This window comes from Podarcis liolepis, assembly GCF_965112155.1.
Source record: "Podarcis liolepis genome assembly, chromosome: 15".
In the NCBI taxonomy this organism is placed as follows: Eukaryota; Metazoa; Chordata; class Lepidosauria; order Squamata; family Lacertidae; genus Podarcis; species Podarcis liolepis.
Window position 1 is genome coordinate 17000548 of NC_139566.1, and position 14024 is coordinate 17014571.

General features: G+C 46.9%; 1 protein-coding gene across 4 annotated transcripts in view; it reads right to left on the bottom strand.

Moving 5' to 3' along the window:
- Positions 1–14024, bottom strand: part of AHNAK (AHNAK nucleoprotein) — a 54181-nt gene that overhangs the window by 17509 nt on the left and 22648 nt on the right. For all 4 annotated transcript variants that reach the window (XM_083477866.1, XM_083477867.1, XM_083477868.1 and 1 more), the window contains exons 2-4: positions 2169–2262; positions 1424–1580; positions 288–475 (exon numbers count right to left, since the gene is read on the bottom strand). In XM_083477866.1, coding sequence (XP_083333992.1) covers positions 288–475; positions 1424–1580 — 345 coding nt within the window. In that variant the 5' untranslated portion in view covers positions 2169–2262. The remainder of the gene's footprint in view (positions 1–287; positions 476–1423; positions 1581–2168; positions 2263–14024) is intronic.

A 14024-nucleotide genomic window follows, 5' to 3' on the forward strand; every position in this document is an offset into this window, starting at 1 on the left:
CCGGGTGCAGTTGAACTACAACTCCCATCATCCATGATTATACTGGCTGGAACTGTTGAGGGTCCAACAAGTTACCTGTCCCTGAACTCACCTTTTGGTACCTGCCCTCAACTCCTTAACTGATTGCATTTGTAAATTTGATAAAAGTCTTCCTCTGGTGTCCTGGAATATCCAAGGCGCCACAGGTGAATGGAAAGAGCCAGGTCCCAAGTTACCCCAGGCCCACCCTTAGATCCTTCCTCCATCATCTACAGAAGGCGGTCCTCTCCATGATGATGCTCACTCACCAAAACAACCTCTGGACTCCTTGAAGCAAAGACGTCATGGGACCAAGACTGTCCTGGCAATGGAGACCGGTCGCCTTTCCTCTGCAGCCGAAGGCCAACAGTGTGGTGGCCCACGTTCTTCAGGAGCTCTGTGACTTCCCCGGACTGCAGGTTGTCGAAGTAGATTGTGGCACTCACGATCTGATCCCCTGAGAGGGGTGGGGGTGGGATTAAGAACATTAAGAAAAAGCCCTGCATCCACACTGGCCAACCAGAGGCCTCTGAGAAACCTGCACCATAGGGCAGGAGCTCTTGTTTGCTCCCCAGCAGCTGGTATTCAGATACAGACTGCCACTAAACTTGGAGGCTCCAGTTAGCTGTCATGGCTAGCAGCAGTTGATAAACCTATTGTCCTCCATGAATTTATCGAAAAGCCAGCCCATTTTAAGAAGACCATTGAACTAGTCCATGATGTGCTGTGTGTAGAGCTACTTCGTTTTTTTTTTTAATTATTATTTTTGTCTCTCCTAAACCTAACACATCTGGTATTAAGAGAGCCCAGCTGAGTGCAAAATGTCCTGAAGGGATAGCTTGCCGACGTGGGCTGAGCAAAGTTCTGCAATCCTTACCCTTCTGTTTTTAATTTATTTTTTTCCCATTTCTATCACACTCTCCAAAAATAGCACATTAGGCCAGTCCTTTGTCACAGGTCCCATCTGCACGACACTTTTAAAGCAGCATCATACCGCTTTAGAACAGTCAAGGAATCTTGGGAACTTCAATATGTTAAGGGTGCCAAGAGTTGTTGGGAGATCCCATTCCCTTCACAGAGCTACAACTCCCAAAGGTTTCTGAGAAGAGGGATAGACTGCTAAACCACTCTGGGAAATGTAGCTCTGGGGTGGGGTCTCTAAACACCCTTCAGCACCATTAACAGACTGCAGCCCCCAGGATTCTCTGCAGGAAGCCGTGACTGTTTAAAGTAGTATTGCAGTGCTTTAAAAGTATGGTGTGGATATTGAGCACGTGACTCTTCAAGATGTCATGGGGGGCTCTTTGTGACCATAAAGAGGATGCCCTCTGGTGGCTTTAAAAGTTGATGATGTCCAGCCACTCTGCCCCCACCCAGACCACCCCCCACAAACCACCTCACTGACCTTCTTTCACAATGCCTGCTTTGGCAGCGGGTGAGTCCTGTTGAACCTGTTTCACGAAAACGCCTTCGTTCGTCTGGTCGATGGTAAGTCCGCGAGAGCCAATGCCTTCCCAGTCGGGGAGCAGAATCTCCCGGGTCTCTTCTTCCTCCTTCTCCATCTTAAGGAAGGAAGGAAGGAAGTGTGTAAATAGGAACTCAAGAGGCTGCGCGTAAAAAGGAAAACTCCTTCTCACATTCTGCACCTCAAAAGTATGCTACAGGCTTAGTCTATTTCAGAAAATGCATTTTGCTCTATTATATTTTCATCCCAATCTTGCTCCAACAATCTCAGGGCAGTTATATAAGGGCATAAGATGATCCTGCAGGATCAGGCCAAAGGTCCAGCATCAAGCCCACAATCCTGTTCTCACAGTGACCAGCCAGAGGCTTGTGGGAAACCTGTCAGCAGGATTTGAGCACAAGAGTCCTCTCCCCTCCTATGGTTTCCAGCAACTGGTATTCAGAAGCACTGGTGCCACCAAGTGTTTAGTTGAGATGCCATTATCCACACAATAGCCTGGTGAGGTTGGTTATGTCAATGGCCGTTTGCCCCAAGGTGACCCACCAAGTTGCTGGGCTGAATTGCTGTGTTCCAAATCCAGTGCTCTACCCTGTGCTGCACATAGCTTCACTCCAGGACTAGGAGATCTGGATAAATACGGCACAGTAGTACCACTGCTTTACTAATAAAGAACAGACTGAATCACCTTTCTAGGACTTTGGTCCAGGCCGGAACCGCCCCAGGAATTCCCTTCTCGTCACTTGCCAATCCTTTGGTAATGTTTCTTCCAACTTCCCAACCTAGAAGAGAAAACAAAACAAAGCCTTGTTGGTGAAAGAGAACTTGCCACGTCCAGGCGTCATGTTTGCATCTGATGAATCCTCATCGAGCGCAGGGGATGGGGAATCTGAATTCTGTTGGGAGAAGAACTGGGGTCCCTGGAAATATGAGCTACCCCACGACACACGTTTAAGGAAGTCCCCATTTCAGGGATGGGGAACCTGTGACCCTCCTAGACATTATGAGACCACACTTCCCAGTATCACTGCCATCCCTCGTGGCTGGTGCAAACTGGAGTCACGAGGCATCTGCAAAGCCGCAGGTTCCCTCACCCCTGCTCTGTTTGCAAAAGCAGGTTCCAAAGAATGTCAGCAATGCCTTTCGAAGTTTATAGGATGGTGAAAGTAGGTTTGTTGAGAGGAAGAATCAGAACTATTTTCAAAAGCTAACGAGGAATGCTGCTTTCGCGTTCCACTTGGCAAAATTGTTCTCTGTGGCGTACATATTTCTACACCAACTGCCGCCCATCACAAAAGATGTCCCTTTAATTGCCAAATAAAACATACTAGGAAGGGTATACGGAGAGTATTTGGCGCAGCTGATGTTTATACCCACTTAAGAACTGCCTTGCTAAATCTGGCTGGTTCAGTAATCTGTCCAGAAAGTGGCCATCTGGGTGCCTGTGGGGAAGGTGTCTAGGAGTCCCCGCCACCTGGCATTCAGAATTACTGCCTCTAAAGATGGAGGATCCATTTATGTATCACTCCCTCTGTCTGTGATGTTCAGGCGTATGTAGGCAAAAGAGCATCACCCCAGCAGGCTCGGGGGAAACCTGCAGAATTCTTTAGGGATGGACTTAAGAGCTACTATAAAATTGATGAATGCTAAAATGCCGAGGTGCTGAGAGAAAAAGGGAAACAGTGACATAAGATTAAGTTAGAGAAAGGACTAAGAGGACATATATTTGATAAAATTGCTCAGAAGCTGCTGAAATAATTTTGCAAACAGGGATGCAGAAAGGGGAGGTACGGGGGAGTCTGAGAAACGAAGGTTATGGAAAAAAGGTTATGAAATTATACATGTTTGTTTGTCTTTTTATTTGTTTGTATTGTTTGTATTGTTTTAAAAATGCTGTAAAACCAATAAAAATTTATATATATATAAAAAAAGAATTCTTTAGGGATGGAAACCCCCAAGCAGGACGAAACCTCAAAACCAGCTCAATAAGAGCATGCATAAAATTATAAAGGCGGCTTACAACAGAATATGTGAGTACGCTAAAACATAAAGTGCCATAAAAGCAACACAAAATAATTATTAAGAGGATTATATAATCGGCGGAGGGGGGGTATTTTTATGTACTCCCTCTGCATCATTCGATGTTATCTCTATATTTTCCCACAAACACACAAGTCATTCCCCCCCCCGAACTAAAAATCCAGCTCCTTGATCCATTTGCTGCCCTTAACTCATTCCTTTCCAAAATTATAACCAGAACCAAGACATTTCACTGTCTCAAGTAGTTTACAAATGGCGTCCCACACCCTCACCCCGTTTTAGAAGTCTTGCTGCAACCCTTAGACACTAATTCCTGCTTTTCATCTATTTCCCAGCCTCCCTTTGTGTTGCCGCCTGAGGCACCTTGATTCACCCTGGGGCATGGCAGGGCTGGTGCTGACTATAAGAACGTAAGAAGAGCCAATGGCACTCTTTCCTCCTGCAGTTTCCAGCAGGTGGCATTCAGAAGCATTGGTGGAGGCAGAGCACAGTCGCCATGCTCTGAGATGGGGCACAAGAACACTGACCTGTTTCAGAGCCAGAAATACCACATCGCTTAAGCACGCATAAAAGGCAACTGCTCCCTTCCCTTACCCGCTTCCCTTCCTCTTCTCCTCGGGCAGCTCTTCTTCCTCGTGAGCCTGTGCACACTTCTGCCCCAGCTGAGCATGCTACATGCCAGCCACAGCCCCTCCCACAGCCTGAGCATGCAAGGCATGGTACATATGCTGGCAGGAATGCGAAGCCTGTGTTCTCCCTACCCCTGGACTCTAAAAGGAGGAACCTCCCAGGGCACAAGCGGTATTGCAACGAAAGGAAGCAGCGGGAAACATCGAAACCTGTAGAAGCCAAGGAGTTAATAGGCAGGCAGGTGTAGCTCAGCAGCAGAGAACATGGCTTGCCTGCAGAAGGTCCCGGGTTCAATCCTTCCTCAAAAGGACCAGGTGGCAGATGGTGGAAACATTCTCCTCTGCCTTAGAGGGCAGTAAATCAAAGTGGGGCTTCCACATTCAGGAACAGTCTAGCTCTGAGTGCCAGAAGCTCCCAGATCAGATAAATGGTTTGTTGAGGTTTTTTCGTAGCCCTGATTTCTGCACGCTGTCAAAATCCTAAAACGTATTTTGTTTTTGTCCTTCATTTGTTGCAATTTGCTTACTCTAGTACAATCTCTTTTCTTAATGGTTCATTAATAGAAGCTGCTGCCTTATAGAATGAGCCTGTAGGGCTTCAGGAAGGGAAAAGTCTTGCCCCTCACCAGCTACCTGAAATCCTTTTGGTGGGGGTGCTGACACTGGGGCCTTCTGCATGCTGAGCTCTCAAGCTGCAGACTCTCCCTTGAAGCATAGGAGGCTGCCTTATTCCAAGTCTGTTTCTTTGTCCATCTGGCCCAGCTCTGACTGGCAGCCACTCTGAAAGAGAGATCTCAGGCAGAGACGAGTCCTTCGCACCACCAGGGATTTGAACTTGGGACTTTGTCCATGAAAAGCATGAGCTACAGTCCCTCCTTGCGCAGGAAGACTTCCCCTTGGTGGAATTGGGCCTTCATTTAAAAGATGCAATACCATTTATCAGCGGAGTGGAAAGGACTTGTTATGAAGGAGAAGGAGAAGAAAGGACAGAGCACAACTGGACATGTTGCGTAAGTGTTTTTAAAGGGTGCAGCCAGGGGGCGGCCATGCCTTCACGATCGATGCTTTTGCAATGCTCTGGCTCCCATACCCAATCCCAGCTCAAACGCCCCACCTTCCACGCGGAGACCGTGCCAACTTTCAGCGAAGCAACAAGAGGGGAAAGTTTTCCACTTCCAAACAGCTACAGACATGCATGCTCAGGTCATGCATGAAACCTGATCAGCCCAGACAGGAGGAGGGGAGGCTGCAGAAGAGGCTCCCACTGACATCAGCTCCTGGCCCCAATTGGAGAGCGTTCACAAGCCAGCATTTGAACTGGGAACAAGACACCAGAACTCACCCACCCCTCACAAGACGGCAAACGACATATCCAGGCTTGTTTCCTTAATCTCTGTGGTCTTGTGGACTCCACCAGCCCCCAGTTACAGAGAGGAAAACAACTTCTCACAACAACCATCACTGGCCACGTGTGCCCACACACAGGCTGAAGAAAGCTGCTGGAACAAGTGTGGTCTATTGGGAGACCAGGGTTCAAATCCCCACCCCACCCTCCATCCATTAAGATCACAGGGTTGTTATGGAGATAAATTGGGGAGGGACAGAAACATCTATGCCCCCATGAGCTCCTTGGAGGAAAAGCTAGGATATGAATGCAATCAGTCAATAACTAAAAGAGGGAATCTGTTTGCAATGTCTGGAAATGTCTCTGAAGCCAGAAGGTTAGAAGAACTCAACAGACTCCCAGTAGACACTGTCTATGCTCTGCCATTAATGTTCCCCACCACCACCAGCCTATGTTTGGTCTTTATTGTACACCATCCCTTCCTCCCACAAAACATAGGGAATTCTGTAAAAGCACAGACACTGCAATCAAGTTGTGGAAATGGGCTGTCCGTGGTTGGTCAAACACCAAGCTTGCTTGGTTTCCTAAGTACAGAGGGCTCTTTCCTCTTTGCCTTTTATGGGTTGGGTTCCTTCATAAGGCAAAGTAAAAAAAAATTTAAAATCCATATCCCATTATAAGATTATTTTTTTTAAGGCAATCAACCGGGGGGGTGGGGTATCAAATTATGGACAATGGGTCACGGTAACCTGCATCACAATTTAGGCCATCCCAGAATCAATGCTATTTCGTAGCCATTTAGGTCTTCTTTGCCATGCTTTTGCAACACCACTGATAGATAAGATAGGATGTCTTTATGTATTTATCCATTCGATGCAGTGATGATCTCCAGCAGTCAATGTTGCCCTCCAGATTTTTGGGACTGCAGCTCCCCATAGTCCCAGCCAGCATGGCCCAAAAAATCTGAAGGGCATCAGGTTGTTGAAGGCTGAGCTTCAGCGAGTGCAACCTCTGAAGTCAGGCAAGATGGAGGAGGAAACGCCGCAGGATTCCAGACTACAGAAGCCGGCCAGAGGTGGGGCAGAGCTGCTACTTAAGATATTTCACCTCCATCTCTAAAGGCACTAGGGGATGGTCATGTTTTCAGGAATGCACTTCGCTGGTGCGCCTTTCAGATCCGGAAATTCCCAAATAATTACGATGACCCCAGAAGTGCTGTTTTTCTAGAAAACGTTCCAGCTGCAGACCAAGGAAAGCAAACTTGCCAAAAATCCCCACCCCACATGTCAGGGATGGAAATATCATCCCACAAGCACGCTTCTGCCTTTGGTTTTTCAAGCCCTAAACAGTTTTGGGAGCAGGTTATCCAAAGGACAGCCTGCACACGTGATATGACCCTGCCCAAAGTCTAAGACCGTCTTTGGAGGCCCCAAAGATAAGAGAGGTCAGGCTGACTGGGCCCTGTCAGTGACTGCCTCATATTTCTGGAATACACTTCCTCATGAGGTTCATAGCGCACCTTCACTGGAGAGTTTTAAAAGAGCTCTTGAGACAGATTTCCCTCTGCTTTTTTAATTAACTGCTGTGTTTTAACCCTGTTTTGCTGCTTGTTTTTAAAAGGACATGAGGCAGATTTTAAACTGTTGGCTGTATATGTTTCTAAGACTGCCTTCACACTTTCCCTGAAAGGCAGGGCAGAGATTATTTAACAAATGCTTCCCCACCCCAGTGTCAGGATCCGTAATCTTGCAATTTAACCCTGTCCACAGTGAAGTGAGCACATTTCTAGAGAGGCTCACCTGCTCAAATTAATGCATGTTTGCGGGCACTCTTGCTACAGTGTAAATCCTTTCAATTTCAGTGAGGTGAGTGGGCTGTTAGTCTCGGTTCCTCTGCTACATCTGGGCATCCAATTCTCTGTATCAATAGTGATTCCACAACATCTTGTTCCTTCTTTTATTTATATCTGTGTTCGCTAACTTATGAAATGAGTTCTCAGGGTGCCATCTTAGACCTCGACAATTTTTAGGTGGGATTATTTAAAACAATCCCACCTAACAGATAGGTGAAGTGCCAATGCTTTTATCAAAGATTCCAGACTCTTTCGAGGTGCCTGGAGGAGTTTCAAGTGCTGTTTACTCTTAGCTTGGGGGACGGGGGGGGGGCTGTTGAAGCTTTGTTCAGGTGTTTTGGCTGCTCTGGTGCAGATATCACAATACTATAGAGGGAAAATACCATGCTTCCAGCATGCTTCCCTCACAGGGGAAACAGCTGCTGTAGCAGCTGTCCTTGGGGCTTCCTAGGGTGAGGAGCCAGATGCACACGAAACGGTACCTTCTTTGCAAAAGCTAGAACCTAAAATCCCAAGGAGAGAACACACTGGTTGTTCGGTTTTCCCATCACCTGCAATGAATTCTCGCCTCTCATAATCAGCTATCTTATACACACACACACACACACACACACACACACACACACACTGCCTCACTCAGCAAACCACAAAAGGTAATGCTGGCAGTCGAGAAAGCATTTGTATTCCCCTACTGCCAGTTCCTTGTGGTTCCCACTTGCAAACACAATTAATTTAAGAGGCTTGTTTAGACAAGAAAAGCTCACTGGTTTTAATAGAAAGCGTTTCCTTTTTGAAATGTATCTCTTGCTCGCTCGCCTCTCGCTTCTCCCAGATTTAACCGATTCATCATTTCCAGCTAATTCCCACCCTGGAAAATAGCAGCTGGCTAATCTATCCCCAAGATGACCCCAGGGCAAAGGTTGCAGAAATATTTTGCAATCAACCATTCCTGCATTTCTGTGACTCAGCTAAGGCTATCTGTGCTCACCTTTTGTGGCAGTGACGCTACTGGGCTACTGAGATGGCACAGAATGTTCACTGACATTCCAACTGCTTAGAGAACATAGGTGTTGGAATGCCTGCAATTCTGCTTTTGTGGAGGGTAGGGGAACTGGCAATCTGGCTGGGAGCAAAGGATCACATTAGCCTTAGGGGCAGAGATAGCTTTGTGAGGCAGGCAGGCAGGAAGATGTTCCCTACAGAAGGGTTAGTGAACCCAGAGGCTGTGTTGAATCCAGGGGTGGTTGAGTTTTTTGAAATTGAGCCGGCTAGCAAATTCTTTTATTGAAAATTCCCAATTTATTTAAAATATATTGAAATTTACATTCCATAAAAAGGAAACTGCTAGGTCTGGCCTCCTGCTGCCAGCAGTGGTTGGCTAGATACCTCTGCTGGATTGGGTATGAAGGCAACAGAGCTCTCTATTTATAGGTCTCCCAACATCTAGTATTCAGAAGCAGACTTCCTCTGAATAGTGAAGTGCCATTTAAATCTCATGGTTTGTAACTAGCACCTCCTCCATGAATCACAATCTCTCTGCAGCAGACACTGCTTCTATCTGCATGCTTTCAAACATATCCCCACAATCATGAGGTCTAGAAACTTCCTTTGCAATGAAAGCAGATTCTCGGGGAATTTACTCCATGCATGCCAGGCAACGCTGGATGCACAACCAAAAGGACCACCTACAGGGAAGTTTGCAAAGTGACACGTGGCATCAGTAAGCATTTAGATATTTCTGGCAAAACTAGGGTGCTCTTAAACTATTATTTTTAATTATGTTGTTGCGAATTAGGAAGGGTAAATGGAAAAAAAGGAAGCCTTTCACCTTTGGGTGCAGGAAAAACTTTTTAAGCACATTTAACTGGGGGGGGGGAGCAAACTTCCTTTTCAGGGAGGTACAGAACTTGAAACAGTGCTACTTCCCTATTATGGAGTAAAATTTATCTCAACTTTTATTATGCATGTGCAACCCCGCTGGGACGCTGGAATCTGCTTAACACTCGTTTAGTACCAGCGAGCTTGGGATCCTGTTTCCCTGTGTGGGAATCTCAGCTCTCCCTACATTCCTGAAAAGCCTCTGTCCCAGACTCTTTCTGCTTCCTTCTTAAAAAAAAAAAAAGTGTGTGTGTGCATCTAAGATTTATTGCGGCACAAACTTTCATGGGCAAGAAGCTACAATAAACCGAGCCCAGCTTTTTCCAATATGAAGTGCAAAGCTATCCATCTATGGCTCTGATGATCGTGGCTTTAATCTACAGAGGCTTCTGTCGCAATAAAATCTGCTGGACTTTAAAGGTGTGGCAGGACTCTTTGTTGCTTTTCAGTAAAGAGAGAGAAAGAGAATGAAGAAGACGCCAGAGGGAGGGGAAGAGGAAACAACAGTAATAAGAGATGGATGTGGAGCAGAGGAGCAGCAAGCTGTCTTTTTTCACTGAATCAGTCCATTGGACTATCTAGCCTCAGTACGCCAATTGGAAGCAGTGGCTCTCCAGAGTTTCAGGCACAAGTCTCTCCAAGCCCTATCTGGAGTTGTCAGGGACTGAACCCGGGACCTTCTGCATGCAAGGCAGATGTGAGCCCTATCCCTTTCCCAAACGGGGGTAGATGCTGCAACCTTCTGCTCTGCTACTCAGCAGTGGGGCCTCCAAAAACACAAGTTATAATTCAGCTTTCTCTGCTATTTTGCACTGCCTTCTACGGCACAAGACACCAGAAATGCCCTGGCAAGGGCACCCTCTGGCACAGACCTTCTGACAACTTTCCCTGCCCCATCCTCACGTTACAGCTGCCAATATCTTTTCCCGTTAGTCCTTTACAGCATCAGACACAGCATCCTTTTCTCAGGGACAGGAAACAACTCATGGGAGAGGATCTGCTTTGGATGCAGAAAGAGCACATTTCCAGACCCAGAAACCCTGGAGACCTGCAGCCACCAGAGAAGAAAATGCTGAGCTGGAGAGCCCGACAGCTTTCTACGCTCCTAACAAATGCAGGCAAGCAGGTACGTCTGCTTTTCCACAGGCAAGGACTTTGCGGCACAGCTGAGAAAGTGGTTTCGCCCCGCCACTTTTCACCCAGTGGCACACATCGCCCTGCAACTGACCGACAACCCTGGGTTTTTTTGGGGGGTGTAGACGCAGAACCCCCTGAACCAAGATTGTTCAGTTACTGATCTCTTGGGGAAAGCAGAGACAAAAGGACCACACCCAGCTTTGTTCCTCTGGACATAAGCCTGCAGGCTGGGTGTGATTGCCTCACAGAGATGACTCACAGCACACTCATGCACACAAACAGGCTGGATCAGAGCAAAGGGAGAGGCTTCGGCAACCTTTGCGGAGTCTTGCAGCCAAGCCAGCCAGCCCAGACATTTTAGCGACGCGCAGGCCTGGAGTTAAGAGAACCAACGACTGAAAATGGAACTCGTTTTTTTTAAAGCTTCTACATGCATATTCTAGGGACGCAGGTGGCGCTGTGGGTTAAACCACAGAGCCTAGGACTTGCCGATCAGAAGGTCGGCGGTTCGAATCCCCGTGACAGGGTGAGCTCCCACTGCTCAGTCCCAGCTCCTCCCAACCTAGCAGTTCGAAAGCACGTCAAAGTGCAAGTAGATAAATAGGTACCGCTCCGGCGGGAAGGTAAACGGCGTTTCTGTGTGCTGCTCTGGTTCGCCAGAAGCGGCTTAGTCATGCTGGCCACATGACCCAGAAGCTGTACGCCGGCTCCCTCGGCCAATAAAGCGAGATGAGCGCCGCAACCCCAGAGTCGGGCACGACTGGACCTAATGGCCAGGGGCCCCTTTACCTTACATGCATATTCCACTTTGTGAAGTGCAAGGAGTACCAAGCCCTCAGCGTTATCCTCACAAAAATCTGCACCAAGTTAGCTTTCTGGCTGAATGAAGATTCAGACCAGGGTCTCTCCAAGTCCTGGTCCAGCATTCTGAACCATTACAACTCGCTGCCTTTTGACCCATACGGTAAAAGAAGCCCTTTCTGGATTTCCGATAGCACAACTTGCACCCCCAACTTGCACCTCGAACCTTGTTGCTGCATAAGTCACTCTTTCTGGGTGTGCTTCCTGACTGGACTCGTCCAGAGATGCAACAGGGCACCCTCCTTTAAGAGCAGGTAATTTATATTGGTGTAGGAGCAAAATTACCTGCCTCCTGGGTGGCAACAGATCTTTGGGCGAACAAAAGTTACTGCGTTTCCAGTTTTATATCTGTTAAAAATCTAAAGAGCAGAAACTCAAGTTTTGCCTCCCACCTGCCAATTGCACGGCCCATGGTCAACAAACCACACCTTGCGAAGCCAAGTGACACAACCCTTAGCCATGTCAGTCGGTAAGTGACTAATGAACAGGTGAAGGATGTCCGGAGTCTGTTGCAGTTTTAACTCACCCACACAAGGCTGTGGGCTTCTTGCTGCCAATATCTTTTCTCTCACACATAGAATTCTTTTCTTTTAATTTTTTTAAAAAATCTGTATTTTCCTGCAAAGCACACATAGAAAATTTTAAACAAGCAGCAATCATTGAATTGCATTAAGGAAAACAAGGGCTGCCAACAAACTTTGGTATCACACGGAAAACGAGACAGTTCCGTATCAACCTACAGTCACAATAAATAAATAATAGTATATTTCACGCATCTGGTGTTGTTTTTGGTCTCATAGTTTATGTTCCTGAGACCAGGGACTCAGCTATACAGCTGCAAATAAAACATTTTAAGTGTGTTGTAAAGTTTGATATGCAAATGCAACACTAGATGGCGATAGTGAGCTATGGCAATTCAATGTATTCTTTCAAAACGTTTTTTTAAAAAGCATTTTCACAGCGTTTTGTTATATGTGTTTAGATTACACCCAACAGTGCTTGGGGAAAGTATCCGTCCGGATAGATTTCTGAGAAGAAGAATTCACACATAAAATTTCAACAGAAACAGGCATTCTGCAAGTCTGGCACACGGCCTCTACTAGGCAGGGATGAGGATAGTCAAAATTTGAAATGTTGCTGTTTTTCACAGGGTGGGGTGGGGGTGGGGGAATGAAATCTTGCTCCGAAATGAGTGGAGGATAAAATCTGGGCAGAAGGCACCATGTTTTTTGCACCTACCACTTTTCAGAAAAAATGCTATGCGTGCGGCATTTTGAGGTCATGAAAACAATGGCCAGAAGTCATTACCACAGACAGCAGCAAAATAAAGTAAGAAGAAGATGAGCCATCAGTCCTGGTCAAAGTACCGTATTTTTCGTCCTATAGGGCGCACCGGCCCATAGGACGCACCTCGTTTTTTTGGGGGGGGGGGAATGAATAAAAAAAATTTATTCCCCCCCCCCGCCGCGGCTGCCGCCCCAAGCCTTGCACACACCTGCCCGAAGCACGGGGCACCCTCCGGAGGGCTCCGCGTGCTTCGGGCTGCAGGCTGCCGCCCCAAGCCGGGCGCGAAAGGCTTGCGGACACTCGCCGGGGCTGCAGGCTGCTGCCCGCAAGCCTTGTAGGCCCGCGGGAACTCCCACCGGGCTTGCAAGGCTTGCGGATAGCTTCCTGAAGCCTGGAGAGCGAGAGGGGTCGGTGCGCACCGATGCCTCTCGCTCTCCAGGCTTCAGCGAAAGCCTGCATTCGCCCCATAGGACGCACACACATTTCCCCTTCATTTTTGGAGGGGAAAAAGTGTGTCCTATGGGGCGAAAAATACGGTATATTGCCTTCCCCCAAACACGGTAGTGGTTTTCACTGCCCAAGGAACGTCAGCAAAACGGCTTCACAAATTTACCCTGCAAAAGTTCAGGTGGCGTCTTTGGGTACAATGCCCACAACTGCCTGCTCTAAGAGCTATTCCTTTTCCCAACAGAATCCTGGGAACTGTAATTCTGTAAAGTGGGTAAGGGATTTCAGTAGAGGAGTCACAGCATCCTTCAGCCAACCCACCGTGGCCAAGATTCCTAGTGATGAATTAACGTGTGATTTTCCAATTAAAAAAACTTTTTAATGATTCTGCTGTATGGTTTCTTGTTTTTTAGTGCTGTAAACCACTCGATATATTTTATAATACAGCGGTATGCAAGTATTTTTTTATCAATAAACAAACACACTTGTAATATAGCAATGCCTAGAGTGTTAGTTTCAGCTAACAGGCATAACAAACACCTTCTTTTTTAAAATAAACCATCTGTGTCCGACACTGGGAGATATTTCTTGCGGCTCAGAAGGTGGCTCGTGGAATGTTTCACATCCGATATTATCAGAAATAATTACAAGACTCTCAGAAGCTAAGCCACTATTCATTTCCTTCTAGCAGTCTGGGTTTTCCACATATCTAATGCAATCCGAGCTGCATGGTATTTATACACCGACTAGCTTCGTGGTTTGTAATATGGAAACACACACCAATAAACTGCAATAATTTATAATCATTAGAACAAAGCAGCCAAACTAATGCAAGAACCAGAGACATTAGAACAAGATGCTAGCAAACGTACAGCATGCTCATGAAAAACTGAGCAAATCTCAGGGTGTGGGTGACTTTATACTTGCGTGGGGTTTTTTGGCTCTGAGGACCCTAGCTTTGTGGGACAGCACGCGCTGTGTGCAAAAGTTCCATCGCTGCTGTTGATGTGTGCGGTCGAACGTTCAGGTATGCAGCAACGATAAAGAAGCCTTTTTTTCTGCTGAGAA